The 24,399-nt window shown below is 42.3% G+C and overlaps 1 protein-coding gene across 1 annotated transcript in view; it reads left to right on the top strand.

Moving 5' to 3' along the window:
- Positions 1–8,028: 8,028 nt before the first annotated feature.
- slc66a1 (solute carrier family 66 member 1) overlaps positions 8,029–24,399 on the top strand; it is a 20,305-nt gene continuing 3,934 nt past the window's right edge. The window contains exons 1-6 of the mRNA XM_056274158.1: positions 8,029–9,111; positions 9,725–9,921; positions 10,027–10,156; positions 10,364–10,451; positions 16,555–16,703; positions 16,787–16,885. Of these exons, the coding sequence (XP_056130133.1) occupies positions 9,731–9,921; positions 10,027–10,156; positions 10,364–10,451; positions 16,555–16,703; positions 16,787–16,885 (657 nt within the window). The 5' untranslated portion in view covers positions 8,029–9,111; positions 9,725–9,730. The remainder of the gene's footprint in view (positions 9,112–9,724; positions 9,922–10,026; positions 10,157–10,363; positions 10,452–16,554; positions 16,704–16,786; positions 16,886–24,399) is intronic.

Raw genomic sequence — 24,399 nt, 5'->3', positions numbered from 1 at the left:
AGGTTTATATGTCCTGATCTGACAGTATGGTTATTACAAGTCAAGTTTAAGTCATGTGAAGGTTTATATGTCCTGATCCGACAGTATGGTTATTACAAGTCAAGTGTAGGTCGTGTGAAGGTTTTTATGTCCTGATCCGACAGTATGGCTATTACAAGTCAAGTGTAAGTCGTGTGAAGGTTTATATGTCCCGATCGGACAGTATGGTTATTACAAGTCAAGTTTAAGTCGTGTGAAGCTTTATATGTCCTGATCTGACAGTATGGTTATTACAAGTCAAGTGTAAGTCGTGTGAATGTTTATATGTCCTGATCTGACAGTATGGTTATTACAAGTCAAGTGTAAGTCGTGTGAAGGTTTATATATCCTGATCTGACAGTATGGTTATTATAAGTCAAGTGTAGGTCGTGTGAAGGTTTATATGTCCTGATCCGACAGTATGGTTATTACAAGTCAAGTGTAGGTCGTGTGAAGGTTTATATGTCCTGATCTGACAGTATGGTTATTACAAGTCAAGTGTAAGTCGTGTGAAGGTTTATGTGTCCTGATCTCACAGTATGGTTATTACAAGTCAAGTTTAAGTCGTGTGAAGGTTTATGTGTCCTGATCTGACAGTATGGTTATTACAAGTCAAGTGTAGGTCGTGTGAAGGTTTATATGTTCTGATCCGACAGTATGGTTATTACAAGTCAAGTGTAAGTCGTGTGAAGGTTTATATGTCCGGATCTGACAGTAAGTTATTACAAGTCAAGTGTAAGTCGTGTGAAGGTTTATATGTCCTGATCTGACAGTATGGTTATTACAAGCCAAGTGTAAGTCATGTGAAGGTTTATAAGTCCTGATCTGACAGTATGGTTATTACAAGTCAAGTGTAAGTCGTGTGAAGGTTTATATGTCCCGATCTGACAGTATGGTTATTACAAGTCAAGTGTAAGTCATGTGAAGTTTTTTATTTCCCGATCTGACAGTATGGTTATTACAAGTCAAGTGCAAGTCATGTGAAGGTTTATATGTCCCGATCGGACAGTATGGTTATTACAAGTCAAGTGTAAGTCGTGTGAAAGTTTATATGTCCTGATCTGACAGTACGGTTATTACAAGTCAAGTGGAAGTCGTGTGAAGGTTTATATGTCCTGATCCGACAGTATGGTTATTACAAGTCAAGTGTAGGTCGTGTGAAGGTTTATATGTCCTGATCTGACAGTATGGTTATTACAAGTCAAGTGTAAGTCGTGTGAAGCTTTATGTGTCCTGATCTCACAGTATGGTTATTACAAGTCAAGTTTAAGTCGTGTGAAGGTTTATGTGTCCTGATCTGACAGTATGGTTATTACAAGTCAAGTGTAGGTCGTGTGAAGGTTTATATGTTCTGATCCGACAGTATGGTTATTACAAGTCAAGTTTAAATCGTGTGAAGGTTTATGTGTCCTGATCTGACAGTATGGTTATTACAAGTCAAGTGTAGGTCGTGTGAAGGTTTATATGTTCTGATCCGACAGTATGGTTATTACAAGTCAAGTTTAAGTCGTGTGAAGGTTTATATGTCCTGATCTGACAGTATGGTTATTACAAGTCAAGTGTAAGTCGTGTGAAGGTTTTTATGTCCTAATCTGATAGTATGGTTATTACAAGTCAAGTGTAAGTCATGTGAAGGTTTATATGTCCCGATCGGACAGTATGGTTATTACAAGTCATGTGTAAGTCGTCTGTAGGTTTATATGTCCTGATCTGACAGTATGGTTATTACAATTCAAGTGTAGGTCATCTAAAGGTTTATATGTCCTGATCTGACAGTATGGTTATTACGTGTCAAGTGTAAGTCGTGTGAAGGTTTATATGTCCTGATCTGACAGTATGGTTATTACAAGTCAAGTGTAAGTCGTGTGAAGGTTTATATGTCCTGATCTGACAGTATGGTTATTACAAGTCAAGTTTAAGTCATGTGAAGGTTTATATGTCCTGATCCGACAGTATGGTTTTTACAAGTCAAGTGTAGGTCGTGTGAAGGTTTTTATGTCCTGATCCGACAGTATGGCTATTACAAGTCAAGTGTAAGTCGTGTGAAGGTTTATATGTCCCGATCGGACAGTATGGTTATTACAAGTCAAGTTTAAGTCGTGTGAAGCTTTATATGTCCTGATCTGACAGTATGGTTATTACAAGTCAAGTGTAAGTCGTGTGAATGTTTATATGTCCTGATCTGACAGTATGGTTATTACAAGTCAAGTGTAAGTCGTGTGAAGGTTTATATGTCCTGATCTGACAGTATGGTTATTACAAGTCAAGTTTAAGTCGTGTGAAGGTTTATATGTCCTGATCCGACAGTATGGTTATTACAAGTCAAGTGTAGGTCGTGTGAAGGTTTATATGTCCTGATCTGACAGTATGGTTATTACAAGTCAAGTGTAAGTCGTGTGAAGGCTTATGTGTCCTGATCTCACAGTATGGTTATTACAAGTCAAGTTTAAGTCGTGTGAAAGTTTATGGGTCCTGATCTGACAGTATGGTTATTACAAGTCAAGTGTAGGTCGTGTGAAGGTTTATATGTTCTGATCCGACAGTATGGTTATTACAAGTCAAGTGTAAGTCGTGTGAAGGTTTATGTGTCCGGATCTGACAGTAAGTTATTACAAGTCAAGTGTAAGTCGTGTGAAGGTTTATATGTCCTGATCTGACAGTATGGTTATTACAAGCCAAGTGTAAGTCATGTGAAGGTTTATAAGTCCTGATCTGACAGTATGGTTATTACAAGTCAAGTGTAAGTCGTGTGAAGGTTTATATGTCCCGATCTGACAGTATGGTTATTACAAGTCAAGTGTAAGTCATGTGAAGGTTTTTATTTCCCGATCTGACAGTATGGTTATTACAAGTCAAGTGCAAGTCATGTGAAGGTTTATATGTCCCGATCGGACAGTATGGTTATTACAAGTCAAGTGTAAGTCGTGTGAAAGTTTATATGTCCTGATCTGACGGTATGGTTATTACAAGTCAAGTGTAAGTCGTATGAAGGTTTATATGTCCTGATCTGACAGTATGGTTATTACAAGTCAAGTGTAAGTCGTGTGAAGCTTTATGTGTCCTGATCTCACAGTATGGTTATTACAAGTCAAGTTTAAGTCGTGTGAAGGTTTATGTGTCCTGACCTGACAGTATGGTTATTACAAGTCAAGTGTAAGTCGTGTGAAGGTTTATATGTCCTGATCTGACAGTATGGTTATTACAAGTCAAGTGTAAGTCGTGTGAAGCTTTATGTGTCCTGATCTCACAGTATGGTTATTACAAGTCAAGTTTAAGTCGTGTGAAGGTTTATGTGTCCTGACCTGACAGTATGGTTATTACAAGTCAAGTGTAAGTCGTGTGAAGGTTTATATGTCCTGATCTGACAGTATGGTTATTACAAGTCAAGTATAAGTTGTGTGAAGGTTTATATGTCCCGATCGGACAATATGGTTATTATAAGTCAAGTGTAAGTCGTCTGTAGGTTTATATGTCCTGATCTGACAGTATGGTTATTACAAGTCAAGTGTAAGTTGTGTGAAGGTTTATATGTCCCGATCGGACAATATGGTTATTATAAGTCAAGTGTAAGTCGTCTGTAGGTTTATATGTCCTGATCTGACAGTATGGTTATTACAAGTCAAGTGTAGGTCATGTGAAGGTTTATATGTCCTGATCTGACAGTATGGTTATTACAAGTCAAGTGTAAGTCGTGTGAAGGTTTTTATGTCCTAATCTGATAGTATGGTTATTACAAGTCAAGTGTAAGTCATGTGAAGGTTTATATGTCCCGATCGGACAGTATGGTTATTACAAGTCAAGTGTAAGTCGTCTGTAGGTTTATATGTCCTGATCTGACAGTATGGATATTACAATTCAAGTGTAGGTCATCTGAAGGTTTATATGTCCTGATCTGACAGTATGGTTATTACGTGTCAAGTGTAAGTCGTGTGAAGGTTTATATGTCCTGATCTGACAGTATGGTTATTACAAGTCAAGTGTAAGTCGTGTGAAGGTTTATATGTCCTGATCTGACAGTATGGTTATTACAAGTCAAGTTTAAGTCATGTGAAGGTTTATATGTCCTGATCCGACAGTATGGTTATTACAAGTCAAGTGTAGGTCGTGTGAAGGTTTTTCATGTCCTGATCCGACAGTATGGCTATTACAAGTCAAGTGTAAGTCGTGTGAAGGTTTATATGTCCCGATCGGACAGTATGGTTATTACAAGTCAAGTTTAAGTCGTGTGAAGCTTTATATGTCCTGATCTGACAGTATGGTTATTACAAGTCAAGTGTAAGTCGTGTGAATGTTTATATGTCCTGATCTGACAGTATGGTTATTACAAGTCAAGTGTAAGTCATGTGAAGGTTTATATGTCCTGATCTGACAGTATGGTTATTACAAGTCAAGTTTAAGTCGTGTGAAGGTTTATATGTCCTGATCCGACAGTATGGTTATTACAAGTCAAGTGTAGGTCGTGTGAAGGTTTATATGTCCTGATCTGACAGTATGGTTATTACAAGTCAAGTGTAAGTCGTGTGAAGGTTTATGTGTCCTGATCTCACAGTATGGTTATTACAAGTCAAGTGTAAGTCGTGTGAAGGTTTATGTGTCCTGATCTCACAGTATGGTTATTACAAGTCAAGTTTAAGTCGTGTGAAGGTTTATAAGTCCTGATCTGACAGTATGGTTATTATAAGTCAAGTGTAAGTCGTGTGAAGGTTTATATGTCCCGATCTGACAGTATGGTTATTACAAGTCAAGTGTAAGTCATGTGAAGGTTTTTATTTCCCGATCTGACAGTATGGTTATTACAAGTCAAGTGCAAGTCATGTGAAGGTTTATATGTCCCGATCGGACAGTATGGTTATTACAAGTCAAGTGTAAGTCGTGTGAAAGTTTATATGTCCTGATCTGACAGTACGGTTATTACAAGTCAAGTGGAAGTCGTGTGAAGGTTTATATGTCCTGATCTGACAGTATGGTTATTACAAGTCAAGTGTAAGTCGTGTGAAGGTTTATATGTCCTGATCTGACAGTATGGTTATTACAAGTCAAGTGTAAGTCGTGTGAAGCTTTATGTGTCCTGATCTCACAGTATGGTTATTACAAGTCAAGTGTAGGTCGTGTGAAGGTTTATGTGTCCTGATCTGACAGTATGGTTATTACAAGTCAAGTGTAAGTCGTGTGAAGGTTTATATGTCCTGATCTGACAGTATGGTTATTACAAGTCAAGTGTAAGTTGTGTGAAGGTTTATATGTCCCGATCGGACAATATGGTTATTATAAGTCAAGTGTAAGTCGTCTGTAGGTTTATATGTCCTGATCTGACAGTATGGTTATACAACTCAAGTGTAAGTCGTGTGAAGCTTTATGTGTCCTGATCTGACAGTATGGTTATTACAAGCCAAGTGTAAGTCATGTGAAGGTTTTTATGTCCTAATCTGATGGTATGGTTATTACAAGTCAAGTGTAAGTCATGTGAAGGTTTATATGTCCCGATCGGACAGTATGGTTATTACAAGTCAAGTGTAAGTCTTCTGTAGGTTTATATGTCCTGATCTGACAGTATGGATATTACAATTCAAGTGTAGGTCATCTGAAGGTTTATATGTCCTGATCTGACAGTATGGTTATTACGTGTCAAGTGTAAGTCGTGTGAAGGTTTATATGTCCTGATCTGACAGTATGGTTATTACAAGTCAAGTGTAAGTCGTGTGAAGGTTTATATGTCCTGATCTGACAGTATGGTTATTACAAGTCAAGTTTAAGTCATGTGAAGGTTTATATGTCCTGATCCGACAGTATGGTTATTCCAAGTCAAGTGTAGGTCGTGTGAAGGTTTTTATGTCCTGATCCGACAGTATGGCTATTACAAGTCAAGTGTAAGTCGTGTGAAGGTTTATATGTCCCGATCGGACAGTATGGTTATTACAAGTCAAGTTTAAGTCGTGTGAAGCTTTATATGTCCTGATCTGACAGTATGGTTATTACAAGTCAAGTGTAAGTCGTGTGAATGTTTATATGTCCTGATCTGACAGTATGGTTATTACAAGTCAAGTGTAAGTCGTGTGAAGGTTTATATGTCCTGATCTGACAGTATGGTTATTACAAGTCAAGTGTAAGTCGTCTGAAGGTTTTTATGTCCTGATCTGATTGTATGGTTATTACAAGTCAAGTGTAAGTCATGTGAAGGTTTAAATGTCCCGATCGGACAGTATGGTTATTACAAGTCAAGTGTAAGTCGTCTGTAGGTTTATATGTCCCGATCTGACAGTATGGTTATTACAAGTCAAGTGTAAGTCGTGTGAAGGTTTATATGTTCTGATCTGACAGTATGATTATTACAAGTCAAGTGTAAGTCGTGTGAAGGCTTATATGTCCTGATCTGACAGTATGGTTATTACAAGTCAAGTTTAAGTCGTGTGAAGGTTTATGTGTCCTGATCTGACAGTATGGTTATTACAAGTCAAGTGTAAGTCGTGTGAAGGTTTATGTGTCCTGATCTGACAGTATGGTTATTACAAGTCAAGTGTAAGTTGTGTGAAGGTTTATATGTCCTGATCTGGCAGTATGGTTATTACAAGTCAAGTGTAAGTCGTGTGAAGGTTTATATGTCCTGATCCTGACAGTATGGTTATTACAAGTCAAGTGTAAGTCATGTGAAGCTTTATATGTCCTGATCTGACAGTATGGTTATTACAAGCCAAGTGTAAGTCATGTGAAGGTTTATATGTCCTGATCTGACAGTATGGTTATTACAAGTCAATTGTAAGTCGTGTGAAGCTTGATATGTCCTGATCTGACAGTATGGTTATTACAAGTCAAGTGTAAGTCGTGTGAATGTTTAAATGTCCTGATCTGACAGTATGGTTATTACAAGTCAAGTGTAAGTCGTGTGAAGGTTTATATGTCCTGATCTGACAGTATGGTTATTACAAGTCAAGTGTAAGTCGTGTGAAGCTTTATATGTCCTGATCTGACAGTATGGTTATTACAAGTCAAGTGTAAGTCGTGTGAATGTTTAAATGTCCTGATCTGACAGTATGGTTATTACAAGTCAAGTGTAAGTCGTGTGAAGGTTTATATGTCCTGATCTGACAGTATGGTTATTACAAGTCAAGTGTACGTCGTGTGAAGGTTTATATGTCCCGATCTGACAGTATGGTTATTACAAGTCAAGTGTAAGTCGTGTGAAGGTTTATGTGTCCCGATCTGACAGTATGGTTATTACAAGTCAAGTGTAAGTCGTGTGAAGGTTTATATGTCCTGATCTGACAGTATGGTTATTACAAGTGAAGTGTAAGTCATGTGAAGGTTTTTATGTCCTGATCTGACAGTATGGTTATTACAAGTCATTACCGAACACGTACGAGTATTTTTGTTCATAAATAACACACGTCACTTTAGTCACGCATATTCATTGTACATTGTATGCTAGATATGACGATCAAAGCTAAGCTATTTGTTCCAGACCACTTCATAGAGCTTTTGAAAAAAAAAACAGATTTTAAAGATTTGTTTTCAAAATCTCAAAAGCCAAAAGTGCCCCAAATTGAAGAATCACTCTTAAACTTCCTTTTTTTTTAACACCACCTGTGGGACTGCATAGAACTGGGGGGATCATGAGCATAACCTCAAAGATGCCACAGGTGGTTGAAAACTGGTCATACAAGTGGCCTTGTGATTTATTCCTGTCTGCCTGTGGTACTGTGCGTGTCCCATCCCACACCCCGTTTACACTTGGGTTTAAAATGCCTTTTTTGTGATCGAATCACAAGTGGACAGCGCTAAATACAAGCGTAAACGACCACCAAAACGTTTTGTGAACCGGTTAGTCAAACCACTTGCCGAGGTGGTCTCGGACGCATTTGACCACATATCTTTTGTAGTGTAAACGCTAATGTGTCCCGATGCGTCCCTGGCAAGGACGTAACAGGAAAATACGTCATCAATGCAGGATGCGGTGGTGGTTTTGGTAACAGCGCGCCAACTTCCGAAAAAATGGAGAGAGGAGAGTGCACGTGGTTGGAGTCCAAGTGATACGAGATGCCTGATCTCCATTTGGGCAGAAGACTCAGTCCTGTCAGTCTCCGCAGCTGGAACAGTCCGTGCATGTATATTAGTGCTTGAAACATCTTCAAACATCAGCTATTGTTTTCACAGCTAGTCGGCAAATCTGGCGCTTGACTGAGTCCCTTTGACCTTGTAGCGGACGTGACGTAGCAGTAACAAACCCTTCTTCTTCGGAGTGACGAAATCTGATCACAAGTGGTCAGCAGGACGCATTTGGAGACGCATGACAGACACAGGTGTAAACGGCGACGTGTCTCGCCGTCCACTTGTGATCCGATCGCCCAAAACGCCTTTTAAAGCCAAGTGCAACCGGGGTGTCCAGAGGAACAGAAGGTGACGCAGAGAGGTTGCTTTGTTTCTGTCGACAGTCAGGTCCATCATGTTCACAGCAGCGGACGCACACACGCTGCTGGACGCAGCTCTCGGTCGGACGGCACACGTGCCGCTCAAATGGGCCGTGACCCATTAAATGTCGTCAAAGTGCTGCTCCGGCGCAAAGATGCCTGGCCACGTTAGACTGCTAACGTTTCACAGTGTATCGCAAGAATGCAAACTTCTTGGAAGAATGCGGGGCCCAGACTGCTGCCTCATGAGCACGGGCAACCATAAGGCGGTCTAGCGAGGGTCCTCGGTATGTCGCGGGGCTATGTGAAATGCGCGGGCAGGCAGCGGGTTCTGTTCGGCGGCAGTACAGCGGGCTGCGCAGCAGGGGAGCGGTGCAGGACGGGGGGGGGGGATTCTGCGTCGGCCAGCAGTAAACCCTCCGGGGCACCGCATTGTTGCATTATCTCCGCCGCTGAGGGTTTGGGCGACTCAGTCGCGTGATCATTACCTCATCAGCGCCGGCTTGTTTACGGTCGTTAGCAGCGGGTCAGCTGTTTTTCGACGAAACACCGCCTCTTTTCATGACGTGACAGCTCAACTACCAATCAGCTCCCTCGGAAGCGAAGCGTTTACTGCGTTCCTGTGCGCTGCCTTCCGCCATTGTCAGACGTCTCAGAGGATTTTGGTCGTAGGAGGCGACTACTACAAAAGGCAAGACAAGTTTATAAGTTTATATATTATTATTTTTTAAATCGGACCACGAGGTGTAGTTTGCAGGACATTTTCAGTGTCAAACGCTTGCAGAATCGAGCTAGCAGCATCATTGCAAACAAATTGGCTGGTCTGTTCTCTATTGACTGCAGTTTAAAGAAATCTTTGCTAACGTAATGTTTATTTTTCTATCAATCAACCAGCCAATCAATCAACCAGTCAATCACACTTCTAGAGCACACTTGATTTCCTCTGTCTAGAGCTGATAGCTAAAATTTTAAAGCAAACAATGTTGTTCTTACAGCCTGGTTGCTGGCTAGTTCTAACAAACCTGTGACTTTCTTTATTTCATATTATTTCACAATTCACGACCCACATGTTTTCCTCTTTGTATGGTTATTATTACTATTGTTGTTGTTGTTGTTGTTGTTGTTGTTGTTAGGGTTGATTTTGACTGAAGTAGTGGTGAATAGATGGGGTATATGCCATTTATAGAGCAGATTTGTTTGACTGATATCATTCTAATGAAAGCTGAAGACTTTGGATGGAGGTCGTATCTGGCTGGCCATGAAAAGTCCTCTTCTCCTACATTCACTGAGCCTTTTCTCTCCAGCAGATCATGTGGAGAGGTGGAGTCCTCACACACAGTGCAGCTCATTGGACAGGTGACATAAACTTTACTACAATTTGCCCAAATGGGTCAGAATGGGTTTGGCATGGACTTCGGGAATGCGCCCAGGACGGCAGAGATATGGCCAGTGTCTTTCTGGGCCTGTTTTCAATTCTCTGCTTCATGGTGTCTTCACTCCCGTAAGTGTATTGGGACAAGTATCTGTACCTTTCATTAGCAATTTGACATCATGATGTCACACAGTTTCATAGTATCACTAATTGTGGTGAATCTTTAAATTCCAGACAGTACTACAGTTCTTGTAAGACGGGGAACATGGACAGTGCACTCTCTATCTGGTTCCTGCTGCTGTGGTTGGGAGGTGACAGCTGTAACCTGGTGGGCTCCTTCTTGGCTGACCAACTTCCCCTTCAGGTGTGTGGAAGTGAAACGCCCAAAATGTTTAAAACATGTTTTGGATGTGGAGCTTAAGTTGTTGGGGATAGGTGTGACTGGACAGTATGTGTAACGTTTTAATGATAAGAATACATTTTGACAGTTTCCAGATGAGTATTTTGTGGGCGTCAAGGCACTAACAGCCGTTTGTTCTGTTCATGTCGTATCTGTCTGTCCCTCATCTAGACATACACAGCAGTGTATTACGTCCTGGCTGATCTGCTGATGCTAGCTCTGTACTTCTATTACATGACAAAGAACAGAATGGCTAACGGTGAGTGTTTTTTCTTCTGACGTCTGTTTTTCTGTAGCTCTAAACTCATGTTCAGACTTACTGCGAGGAGAGATAGTATCCATATCATTTGCAATATAAGCTTTATAACTTTACTAACCTGTTCAAGTTGCTTTATTCAGGATTCCACAAAAGTCATTCTTGTAAAGGAGTACCTGAATACCGGGACCTGGATCTAGAATGTCTACTCTGCTCCCAGTAGGGCTGCACAGTTCATCATATTAGAGTTGCAGAATCTCAGTCCATTTTTCAAAGCTACTTAAGTCATAAGTGGCAGTGATTCTGTAGCTCTTACATTTGGATGACCAGTGTATAAAACCAAGCTTCCCCTTATTTGCTGGGACCAAAGACATTGTGTCACATAAGCATAAGCAAGCAGCACGAAGATGCAAAAAGCAGACCGTGTTGGCGACATTTACGACCACGTAATCGGCGAGGACTACTGAGTCATAGTTTCAGTTAGCGGCAAACCAGTAACATGACTTGAACTTATTCAATGCAATTGCAAAAGTCAATTTTCGCGTAGGGTTCCCAACTCCCAAGGATAGCTCAGGAGAAGGTCAGATTTGACCAACATATCCTTGAATGGAAGAAATGCAGCATGAGAGATTGTTCTCAAGTTTGAAGGAGTGAATTGTGAATGTTGTGCTTAATTACTCTCCTGCGGTGTGTTTTAGTGCTGCACGTTTATGTGGTGATGACATGGTCAAGTGCTTTTTATTAATGGCAAATGTATTATCACTGTTGAATCCAGTAGTGGTTTTGTCTGGTCTTCGCAGTGGTTTTGATGGTTCTTTATGAATTGGGCTATAAGGCTTAGTAGCTTGTTGTAGCGTTGTTTCCGTTCCCAAACTTGTTCACTTGCAAACCATGCCACGCAGTAGTGACGGACATTTTTGTAAATATTTTAATATTTTATGCCTGTGCATTGTTATTATGCACACATTGCATGTAATGCAAGGGGATATAATGAATATATTTATTGTTCCGTTTTTTTTTTAAATGGTGTGTCTAAAAATCTTGAGTGAGAATTGTGACGTACCAGCATTGCACACCACAAGCTCTCAGTTTCAACCCACTGCTGGACCTAATAGCTTTGCCAGCTAAAGGCCCAATTTGTGATTTTTGGTATTTGACCATATAAAAAGGGAGCCTATATACCTGTATAACTGAAGAGTTTGGGTAATATGGAAATAAGCATTTTGTGTCTTTCTCAGCCAAAGGTAGTTGAAAATATGGGCCTATTTTGCTCCAATGTTTACAAACCTAACCATTGTAAAGAAAGCTCTTACAGCATTAGAAACTATTAAATTCTCAGATTTACTTGTTGTTTAGTGTCGGTCGTTGTATTACGAGACATTTCAGTCAGTTTGGGAGCGATAGCAGGTTCCAATCCTGTGTTTTGCATTTTAGTAGCGGGCTACTCTTTAGTTTAAGTTAGAATTTAGGATTGTACCTTTAAAGATTTTTTTTTTTCTAACAAAACCCATAAATGTGGTTTTTCCGCCATATGGACCTCAGAATTATACAGACATTCACCATTTGCTCAGTTCATGTCAGGATCTTTATCTGACACAGCCACATACTCAGCCAGGTGTTCAGATCAATGCTGAGGAGCAATAGTCCAGGACGTGGCCACGCCGGCAGAGATGTCATCACAGCCTCACATTGTTGTGCTGCCTGTTCCCACAGTGATAAACTCTTCTCTTTGTCTAAAGGCTTTTTTGTGAGGGGGCTCTAAGTGCCATGGATGTCGCTGAAAATCCTTGTATCAGACAATCGGACTTTTTATCACAATATATAAAGTGCTATTTTTATTTGAATAAAGGAAGAATAATCAAGAAGGTTAACTGCACTTAAGATAACCTTTTTGGTGCCAAATTATTAATGGTGATGATGTTTTGTGAAGCTGTGCATAGTTGCGACAATTGACTGTGCAATAATGTGTAAATTCTAGATGACAAGTTGGAATTTTTGTTTGTCTTTTTCGGTTCACGTACTCATAAGGAGTACGGAGTAAAGGTGACGAAGGTGACTCCCTATCAATGATGTGCACATCATCATTCTCATCCTTGAAAGAGTGGCCACTGGCCTGTAGATGGTGTAGACTGTGGAGTCCTGGTCTGACGTGTTAGCTCTCCTGTGTTGTGCCATCCTCTTGGCCAGCATCTGTTTAGTTTCCCCCGATGTACAAGTCATGACAATCCTGGCACTTAACAGTGTACACTATATTGCTCCGTTTGTGCCGGGGAACCCGATCCTTGGGGTGGACCAACTTCTGGCGCAGTGTGTTTTGGGGTTTGAAAGCAACTGAGGTGCCGTGTTTGGAAAATACGCATCTCAACTGTTCCAACACTCCCGCCACATACAGAGTCACCACTGGTTTACACTTAGACAGCGGTTGTCCTTCTCCTCTCTTGGATCGGCTGGTGCACTGTTTGGGTGTCTTCCTGGCTTTGACAGATGCCCAGTTAGGATAACCACACTTAACCAGGGCCTGTTTAATGTGGAGGCGGTACGGGTGTCCTCATTTTCAAAGACTGGAAATTCACTAAGCTTTCTCCAATAAGCAACAACTCCTCCTTTGATTACCATACAATCATGGTTACTGCTCTTATTAAGCTATTTGTGGTTGTCCTACACCGCCCACCAGGGTGTCAACTGGGGAACTTTGTACACAGTAAAATCCTGAGTGTTAATTTAACTTCCTGAGTGTTAATGTAACTCAGAGAGTGTACAAAAGGACCCGAAAGGATCCATTTGTACACTCTCAAGAGTTGAATTAACATTCAGGTTTTTACTGTGTAGTTGAACTAGACATGTTACTCTCAGCCATTCCTGATGATGACGCACCACTGGTTGTCATGGGAGACATGATTACCCATACTGACAAAACCCAAGCGATTGACTTCCTGTCTCTTCTGTCCTCAAGCAGGTCCCTACCCCTCCCACACAGTGGGCAATACTCTTGATCTGATTTTAACTCAGAACTGCGCCACAGCAAATCTGACTGTCACCCCCCTACATCTGTCAGACCACTTTGTTATTCAATTCATGGCCTCGTTACTGGAACATCATCACATTCCTCCACAAATGGTCTCCTTCTGCCAAAACATCCGGTCCCTTACACCGACCCAACTCTCTAATGAGGTCTTGGCTTCCATGCCTCCTCATAATGAATTCTCTTCACTCCCTGTCAACGAGGCTACAGACACTCTGTTCCTCACTAGCCTCCTCTCTTAACAATCTCTGCCCTCTAGCATCCAAACCCGGTCGTAACGCCCCCCTAGTCCATGGCTTACTGAGGTCATCAGCAAGCAAAGGGCGGGGCTCAGAGCGGCAGAAAAAATGGCGTAAAACCAGAGAGTCCACTGACCTCAGTGACTATCAGTGTCTCCTAGCATCATTCTCCTCCGGCTTAAAAACAGCTTTCTATCAGAACAAGATCTGTGGCACCACTGATGCTCGAAAAATGTTTTCTGCTTTAAACTCACTCCTCAATCCACCTCCGACGACCTCCACTCTGCTCACTCCAGACATGTTTGCCTCATACTTTACTGATAAGGATTCTGCCATCAGTAACCAGTTCTCTGAACCTGACCAACTCTGTCTGCCGCTGCCAGCTAACGGTGCCTCACTCACCTCATTCTCCCCCCTGACCGAGGAGGAAGTCTTCAAGCTTCTGCTGGACTCTCATTGGGCTATACAAATAAAATTGACTTGACTTAACTACTTGTCCGCTGGACCCCATACCGTCCAACCTCCTACAGATCATTTCCCCTGCACTTAACCCTGCAGTCACACACATCATCAACTCCTCGCTTACAACGGATGTGTTCCCCACTGCATTTAAGCAAGCTTGGGTCACCCCGCTGCTCAAAAAACCTACACCAAACCCAGTCCAGGTTGAAAACTACAGACCGGTTTCACTCTTACCCTTTCTATCAAAAATACACAAGCGCATGGTCTTTAACCAAGTCTCTGGATTCCTTTCTGAGAATGATCTGTACAATCCGAATCAGTCTGTCTTGAAGTGGGGTCACTCTACTGAGACTCCACGCCTGTCCATGGTGGAATCACTGCATTTGGGTAGAGCTGCTTCTCTACACATATATTGAGTGCAATTACCCCACTCTTCCGAGCCGTCCCGGTTGCTGCTCCACCCCCTGTGCTGATCTGGGCAGACTACCACATGCCTCCTCCGATACATGTGGAATTGCCAGCCGTTTCTTTTCACCTGACAGTGAAGAGTTTCACCAGGGGACGTAGCGCATGGGAGGATCACGCTATTCCCCCCAGTCCCCCCCCCCCGAATGGGTGCCCTGATCGACCAGAGAAGGTGCTAGTGCAGCGACCAGGACACATACCCACAGGCAGCTTCCCACCCGCAGATACGGCCAATTGTGTATGTAGGGACGCCCGGCAAAGCCAGAGGTAACACAGGGATTCAAACCGGCGATCCCCATGGTGGTAGGCAACGGAATAGACTGCTACGCTACCTGGACGCCCCTGAGTTTGAGTTTTAGATGCTAATTTGATTAAACCCGTTATGAGGGGAATGAGTAGATCCTTAAATTCTCTGTAAAATTCGGGGGAGAAACAGTCCTCCCCTGGTGATTTATTAGATCGTAAGGAGCCCGGGGCCTTTTCAGTTTCTTTCTGTGTGAAGGAAGATCAAGATTCATTTGGTCTTCTTGGCCAAGTTTGGACAATGCAGTGGTAGTCAGAAATTCATCAGTTTTAGTCAGGTCTTCTGGAGATTCCAGTGTATATAAATTTGTATAAAACTGTTTAAATGTGTCTTTAATTTCTATTGGATTAAATGAGACTGAACCCGTTTCATTTTGAGCTTTCCTCTGTTCTCAGTTGCCAGGTCAAGATTTTGTGTGCCTTCTCTCCCAATTCATAATATATTTAGCTCTTAAAATTGCTTTTTCAGTTCTATAAGTATGTAATGTGTTGTATTTGAACTTGTTGTTTAACAGTGACTGGTGTAATTCCTTGGACCCAGACTGTTGGAACTCCTTTTCCAATTTCAAAATTTCTGCTTCCAGTTGTTCTATTTCTGCCATGTATTTCTTTTAAATACCTTTTGCATAGGAGATTATTTGTCCCCTTAAATCAGCTTTTAGCGTGTCCCATAATAAAAAGGGAGAAGAGGCACAGTGTGTCTCACAGAATAGCTATCTGGTCCCTAGTAAACTTGCAGAAATCTGGTTTTTGAAGAAGGGTAGGGTTCAAACACCAGCGATATGAATTAGTTGGTTTTTCTGGCATGAAGATAGACAGGGTCAAAGGTGACTGATCCGGCAGGGTTCTAGATAAGTATTCAGATTCTAATGTTCTATAAATTAGCTGAGTTGATAACAGAAAAAAGTTGTGGGGGCAGGAATAGAGGGCGTAGGCCCTGGTTCGAGGGTGCATTCGTCTCCACGCATGAAGATCTTGATGAGCTTAATGAATGCCAGCATTTAACCTTTTTAATCACTCAGAGAAATTCACCTAATCCCTCAACATGCTATGTCATCATGTGGAGTGAGACCGGCAGCAATAGCACCACAGGTCGAGAATTCAGCCATTTTCACGACATTGTACTGTTTTTGTTTTTAGACCTGTGCTAAAGAAAGCTGTTAGTCTAAATTGCATCCGTTTCCTCCGAGTCACTTCCTGCCATTTTGTCTGAAAGTTGATTTCAATTTAGGCATTTTGCTTCTTGTGTATTGAGGAGTGACACCAGCGTTTCTCAGTATTCAGCCTACGTTGATGGCATGTCTGGCTTTTCCATTAGACTGCATGGCATCAAAACCGTGATACAAAAACACTCACAACTTCCTCATAAAAGGTCAAAGATGCCTGAAGCTTTTATTACAGGCTCTACACATTACAAGCTGACAGCTCGTGCGTGTATTTACAGCACATTTTAACAACTGTCCAACTGCTTGGACCGTAAAGACATTACAAGACAGACGTACTCTTCAAATCACCGTACAAGTTACGAGCCAGGAAGACAGCCGCTGACAGTCTGTTTGTTTGTAGCGCGACTGTCAGATCACCGCCACTGACCCAACTCTGCTCTTCCCTCCAGGTAGGATGCTTTTAAATGTAGTGGGTGTGGCCTGTGTGCTGGGCTGCACGGCCTCTCTGGCTTCAGGATCTCAGCAGGACTTGAGACCCTCTGGATTCAAAGGTCGTGCCTTACTTTCAGTCTCTTACATGGACACTACAAATACTCAGGTAAGGACTGCTCACAGAATCAGTAAGCCACCAAATACAGATGAAGCTACTACTGTCTTCATGTGAAGCTGTGCCTCTGACAGCTCCAGGCCTTCACCCCCAAGGAGATCATAGGCTTCTCCATCGGTTCGGTGTCGTCGCTGCTGTACCTCTGTTCCAGACTGCCCCAGATATACACTAATGTAAGTAGGCCAGAATGGCCGGTTGTGAAGTACACAACATAGCAGAATAGAAGAATGCTGTTCAAAACCTGTTGGGATGTTCTTGCATATTGTGTCCTTTGTCAGGCTGACATTACTGCACGACATCCGTCTGTCATTTCAGTATCCATTTCCATCTTTCTGTTTTCTTTTTCATTTCCACATTGAATTATGGGCTGATTATACTTAGTAGAAAATTAAAAATATAATTTACCATTTTAATTTTTAATTTTTGTTCTCCTCTGTTGGCGACTCCTGACTCCTTCGCAGGCTGTTTAACAGCCTTCATGTGTGTTATGCAGCTCAAGATGTCAGTTTGCGCAAGCATATCATGACTTTCAGAATGTGTTGAATGTAAGCTGTTGTGCCTGTCACACTGCCTCAAGTGAGGGCAGGTTGCCAAAAGGTGTAAGAAGATTGCCCAAAAATATAACCAAAAAAAAAAAAAAGGCAAGCCAGGCAGCACTTGTGTTGAGTCCATTTGTTACCAGTTGACCACCGCCGACAACAATCCAAACTGCAAAAACGCACCAACAAGAACATAACACAAAAACACCAAACGGTTTACACTGTGTACAATATATCTGGATTTCTTGTTTCGTCCCCAACTAGCAACCTCGATTGAAGGCAAACCTCCTGATTTTATCGGGGGCCCCTCCCCTTTGGGTCGTACCAAGTCAGCAAGTTAAGCAGGTGCATCTGTTGAGGTCCCTGCAGTGAGGCGAGGCATGACCTTGATACACTGTGCTACAGATACCTTATCGTATACACACAGTCACCTATATCATTATTATTAACCTGCAAGCTGACAGCTTTTGGTGTGGGATACAGTCTGCGCCTGCACACCTCACACAGGCACATAAGAGGACAGCTTCACTGCCCTCAGGTCCATCCACCATTCCCAAAGTGCCGCGGCACAAACGGAAGGTTACACTAAACAAAGTAAAAAAGTGAGGATGCTGTACTTATTATAAACCGTTTAAAATGAAGTAACATGGTGGCATCCGGATAGCGTAGCGGTCTATTCCATTGCCTACCAGCACAGGGATCGCCAGTTTGAATCCCCGTGTTACCTTAGGCTTGGTCGGGGGTCCTTACAGACACAATTGGCCGTGTCTGCAGGTGGGAAGCCGGATGTGGGTATGTGTCCTGGTTGCTGCACTGGCGGGGGGGAATAGCGTGATCCTCCCATGCGCTACGTCCCCCTGGTGAAACTCCTCACTGTCAGCTGAAAAGAAGCAGCTGGTGACTCCACATGTACGGGAGGAGGCATGTGGTAGTCTGCAGCCCTCCCCGGATCAGCAGAGGGGGTGGAGCAGAGTCTGGGACGGCTCGGAAGGGTGGGGTAATTGGCCAAGTACAATTGGGGGAGAAAAGGGGAGGGGGAATAAAAAAAAACAAAAAAACAAAATAACATTGGTGATGACGTGTGGATTATATATTATTCAGAGTAGTGCAGCCAGTCTCCCCTGTGTGCACCCAGTTGTGTGTGTTGGTTTGAACAGCATGACTGTGTGTGTGTGTGTGTGTGCGGTCTATGGGTGCGCGGTTAAATATGTTCTGTTCAGTTTGTGGTAGGCTAATCTGCCACAATGCCTTACAAATTAGGTGGAAAGTATAAAGCCACGCAATAGCTGAGAAAGAGTTCTGTGTAATGGTTTATGATACAGAACTCTATATTTAAACCTACCCCAGTAAAAGCAACCAGTCTAACCAGTCCAGTTGTCAGATGCCCACATTTGTTCGTGGGTTTTAGTTTGGACATGCATTTTTTTTATCTTCGTCTTGTATTATTTCACGTTTTAAGGGAGTTGCTTACATACATGGGTTATAAACGTGTTAACATGTAGTCCTACCATGGTTACATTGACTGGGGTTCACTTGGGATTAGTCAGAAACTGATTGTCTGAGAAGGCGTTGGATAGCGTTCAAATGATTCATGTGGACGGAGCAACAGACCTTATTATATAAACTGCAGTTCTGTATTATTTCCTGTAGGTGTCAAAAGAAAGAGTTAATCATTAATCCCTGCTACTCTGTCGCCCGCCATCTGCTGGCACAGGCACATCTTAAACACAAAATTAAACTGGAATCGTGAACTAGGGCTGGGCAATAATATCGACATGATATCGATCATGATATAAGATTAGATGTCGTCTGGGATTCTGGATATTGTGAGATTACATAAGTGTTGTCTTTCCCTGGTTGCCAACTGTTTCATCCCCGTCTTTTTTGAGTTTGTCGGAGGGAATCTATGATTGCATACTCTCCATAATAAACTGGAAATGCCACCCGGCCCACGAGCAAAAGGTGCGGCACTACAGGGATCGGCGAGCCGGTGCCCTCCTCAAGTGGAGGAAGAGGGAACACCGCACACCAACCCCAACCATCTGCATGTCAAACGTGTGCGCTCTCTGCAATACAATGGATGAAATCAAGAAAGAAAGAACGAAAGAAGAAGAAAGCCACTTTATTTTTGTCATTGTACGATTACAACGAATTTTTTTTTCTGCATTTAACCCGTCTTTTTGTATAGGAGCAGTGGGCAGCTGCAGTGTAGCGCCCGGGGACCAACTCCAGTTCTTTTTCCTATTGCCTTGGTCATGGGCACAGGCAGGAGTATTCAACCCAACAGGCATGTCTTTTTGATGGTGGGAGGAAACCGGAGCACCCGGAGGAAACCCATGTAGACAGGAGGAGAAACATGCAAACTCCACACAGAAAGGACCTGGGATGGCCTGGGGTTCGAACCCCATTCAATCTACTTTTATGGACAAATAAAGGCTTTCAAAGGAACTCTGCCTTATTCTCCTGCGAAACATGGCTGCACGATGTCATCACCAACACTGCTGTGGATTTACCTGGATACCAAATCATTAGAGCTGACCAGGACAGAGCGGCATGCAGGAAATCAAAGGGAGGAGGTATGCATTTTTACATCAATGACAACTGGTACTCGAATGCAGTAAAAAGCATACCAACACTGCTTTATTATCCTGGAATCAGCCTTTTATCGAGTGCATAAAATAAGAGCGAAAGGGAAGAGAGCAATTTGTTAATTGAAACAATTACAAAAATAAGTAAAAGTAAAAATAAAAACAGTACAAATAAGTAAAAACAAATATCAAACATTTGTAAAAGATTTCGGTAAAAGAAATTTTTAAGACGAGATTTAAAAGAAGCTAGAGAATTGGTTTGTTCTACAGGAAGAGAGTTCCATAATGTGGGGGCTCTAACAGCAAAAGCCCGACCACCCTTTGTGACAAACCGAGACCTCGGAATAACATACATTGGGAATGTATGAAGGAGCAAGACCATTTAAGGCCTTAAAAGAGTGCAATAAAAGTGTAAAATCAATTCGAAATGTAACAGGGAGCCAGTGTAGGGAGATAAGCAGAGGAGTGATATGGTCATGCCTCTTTGTCCCAGTAATGAGCCGAGCAGTGGCGTTTTGTACCAACTAGCGATGGTGGAGGGAGCCCTTGCTGATACCTGAGTAATATGCATTGCAATAATCAAGCCAGAATAGATAAAAGCATATACAACTTTATGTAGATCAGCAATTGATAAAAATGACCTAATTTTAGAGATTTGCTTGAGCTGGAGAAAGCATTACTGAACAAGGTTTATTTGATTATAATCAAATTGATAATTATCAAAACCGAGGTTAACATTGAATATTACCCCATGATTCCTAGCAGCCTGCTTAAGAGTACTTGACTGACCACAAGATTTGTACCAAAAAGGCTGATTGAATTTGGGGGACAGAACAGAATGATGTCAGTCTTATCATCGTTAAATTTAAGAAAATTTTCAGACAGCCAGGATTTAATGTCAGAGAGGCAAGTTGTGAGATTTACGGGGCCTCTAGGATCTTTGGCATGTATAATTGAGTGTCGTCAGCATAAAAATGGTAAAACATCATGATTTTGAATAACCTGGCTAAGAGGCAGTATGTATATAGAAAACAGAAGGGGGCCAAGAACTGAACCTTGAGGGGCACCACAACTCAACTGATCCATCGAGGAAGTAGTTACCCAGAACAACAGAAAAAGTTCTGTTGGAGAAGTAATAAACTAAGAGACAAGTCCCTTGATGCCAACCCAAGTCTTTAAGCGATGTAAGGGGATACTGTGATTGACTGTGTCAAAGACGGCATGTAAGATTAAAAGAACTAAAATCGAGTTGTCACCTTTGTCTGCAGTCAGCAGTAGTTCATTAGTAACCTTAACTAGCACTATCTTGGTACTATGAAGTGCACTAAAGCATAACTGGAAACCGTTAAAAACACTATTAGTGTTCATAAAAGAAATCAATTGAGATTAAATTACTCCCTTCAGAACCTTAGATAAAAAAGTTTGGACAATTTGGAGATTTGTCTTTAGTTACTTAAGGACAGGGGATCCAAATTAGGTTTCTTCAGCAATGGGTGGACCATGGCATGCTTAAAGTTGTCTGGAAAGGAACCAAAGGCCAGAGAATTATTAAGAATTTGCAGAATAATGGGGCTGATAGTGGAAAATACCTTCTTGAGCAGCTTAGTGGGGTTGATGTCCAAGATGCAAGAGGAGCAGTTCATATTGGAGACTGTACTCTCTAACACTAAAGTTGTAATCGGTTGACATTCGTTAAAAGAGGCAGCGTTAACATGGGGAATGCGAGGGCCAGGCTGGATTTTGGACCTGATATTCTCCACCTTACTTACAAAATGAGTGAGAAATTTTTTGGACAGCTCAACATCAGGTTCAAAGAAAGAAGTGGAGGGACCATTAATAACAGAATCAATTACCCTAAAGAGAATTTTAGGAATGTGGTTATTTCTGGATATCAATTCAGAGAAGTAAGGGGAGGTTATTTGATTTTTGTTTCCTAGTTTTAAACGGTGCAATCTGGTCAAGGATGAATAGGCACTGATCATTGAATGAATTTAACAGTGCATCTGTATTGAGGGGGGATAAAGAGGGATTAAAGAATGATGAATTAAAAGCATCACATAATTTAATAATTTGTTTTAGGATAGCGACTAGGAATAGAGAGCTGTAGTGGAACTTTGAAAATAACAGCTTTATGGTCAGTTACAAGCATATCCACCAGATTAGGACACAAGACAGAAAAACCAGATGAAAGTACAAGGTCTAAAATGTGACCTTTGGAATGTGGGGCTCCTTTAACAGATTGAATGAGGTTAAAAGAGTCTGTAAGATCTAAAAAAAATGTGAATTGAGGGAGTGGGAAGGACAACATGAATATTGAAGTCACCAATAATAAGCACCCTGTCATATTTAAGCATAATAATAATAATAATAATCATTACATTTATATAGCGCTTTTCAAGACACCCAAAGCGCTCTACATTGAAGGGGGTAACTCACCTGAACCACCACCAATGTATAGCACCACCTAGGTGATGCACGGTAGCCATTTTGCACCAGAACACTCACCACACATCAGCTTGAGGTGGAGAGGGAGGAGTCATTGAGCCAGTTGCACGGGGGGATGATTAGGTGGCCAGATGGAGAGAGCCAGGTTGGGAATGTTGCCAGGACACCGGGGAACCCCCTACTCTTTGTGATAAGTGCCATGGGATCTTGAATGACCTCGGTCAGGACCTCGGTTTAACGTCTCATCTGACGGACGGCATCTCCTACAGCACGGTGTCCCCATCATTGCACTGGGACATTGGGATTTGACTGTCCCCTACTGGCCCACCAACACCACTTCCGGCAACAACTCAGTTTTTCCCAGGAGGTCTCCCATCCAAGTATTATTAGCCAAGCCCATACCTGCTTAGCTTATGTCATTTGGCAGAGCCAGGTACATGTTGGTATGGCTGCTGGCATGACAGTGACATGACAATAGATAGAAGCTCAGAAAACTCAGAAATGAAACCGAGTTAGGGGGCCTATTAATTAAGATGCTGAGTAAAGGGTGAGGGCCAGTGATTAAGAAACTTAAATCTCACAGGAGATAAAATTACGTAAAGTAATAGGATGGCATTTAAGACCTAACTTATTAAAAACTGCTGGGCCACCCCCTCTTCCAGAGGGCCTAGGAATATAAAAATATGCAAAACCAGGGGGCGTAGCCTCCATCAGGGGAACGCATGCATAAACGGGGAGATACATGGACAGTGCCTCTGTATTTTCCCTTCTCCCAGTAGGCTAGAAAAGTGTGTGTCGCCATGTCCGACCACCGGAGAAGGGGAGATACGCCTGGCGGTGATCTGCACTCTACTGAGTGCACCCTTCTAGTTTTTGTTGCGTTTGATCCAGAGTGACAGATGTACAAACTGTTACATTAGTGGTAGTGGTGGGATCCGGAAGTGTCTGGAAGCGTGCAGATCCTCATAAATATCTTTGGAACGCGGGAGTAACTTCCGGGAGAGGGTGACTACTATAACCTACAAAAAGACCCACTGGCCGATCGCCAGGGGGTTGGCCCCCTTTAGTCGAGCAGTTAGCGATGTCGCCTCGTGGTGCAGTACAACGCCGGGTCGAATCCCGCAGCAGGCGGAAATATGCTCGGTTACATTCCAAGCATAAAAACGAAATTTGTGCTCCGTAATAGTTTATTTAGTGGTCAAGTTAAGTCAAGTGTCTCCGGTCGTCTTACTCTCTTCTTCAGTGCTCTGTTTTTCAACTTCCTTTTGCACCAACATGTTTCCTCAAGACCCTGCCAAATTTGAAACAAGACGTGAAGAATCGGACTTGAGTCTTCCAAGTGTGAAACCTTCGATGTCTCCCCTGTTGCCTAGCGCAAGGAACAAGACAGCCGGCAAGGCTGATTGTTAAGACCACTCTTTAAGTCTGAATACCCTGAACTGGCAATGACTGGTTCAGTCACCAAATGTAGAGCCGCCTTTAACCCTTCATATATTCATATCCTACATGTGTGAATAACAGACTCACAATCTGAAACAACGGAGGCCAAAGAAAGAAACTGCACGTCCAAACAAAAAGCTATGAACCAAGGTGGGCATCTGATAACTGGTATGTTAAGACTGGGTGTGCACTAGGATAGATTTAAATGGTAAATGGGCTGCATTTTATATAGAGCCTTTCTAGCTGCAACAGCCACTCAAACCACTACAGTTGATTTATGCCTCACGTTCACCCACGCACACAAACACTCATACACCGATGGTGGTGTCCACCATGCACGGTAACAACCAGCTCCTCACGAGCACTTAGTGGTTTGGTGTCTTGCTCGGAGACAATGACATTTTTGCAGGAGGAGCTGAGCATCAAACCGGCAACCGTCCAGTTACCAGACGACCTGCTGTACCTCCGAGCTACTGCTGCCCCAGATGTAAAGTTCTGTATGATAAACCATTCCACATGAGCTTTTCTCAGCACTTCTATGTCTTGTCATTTGCCCCTCAAACATACGGTGTAATGGCCCACAGTTCAACATATTGTGAAATGTCAAGATGTGGTTGTGTACAGTCAGACTAAGATTGTGAGTTGACTGCAAAGGAGAGTCGGGGACCAGCATAG

Source organism: Lampris incognitus, chromosome 2 (genome assembly GCF_029633865.1).
Source record: "Lampris incognitus isolate fLamInc1 chromosome 2, fLamInc1.hap2, whole genome shotgun sequence".
Classification (NCBI taxonomy): domain Eukaryota; kingdom Metazoa; phylum Chordata; class Actinopteri; order Lampriformes; family Lampridae; genus Lampris; species Lampris incognitus.
Note: the sequence above shows the minus strand (reverse complement) of the source record. Positions and strands in the feature narration are given on the sequence as shown.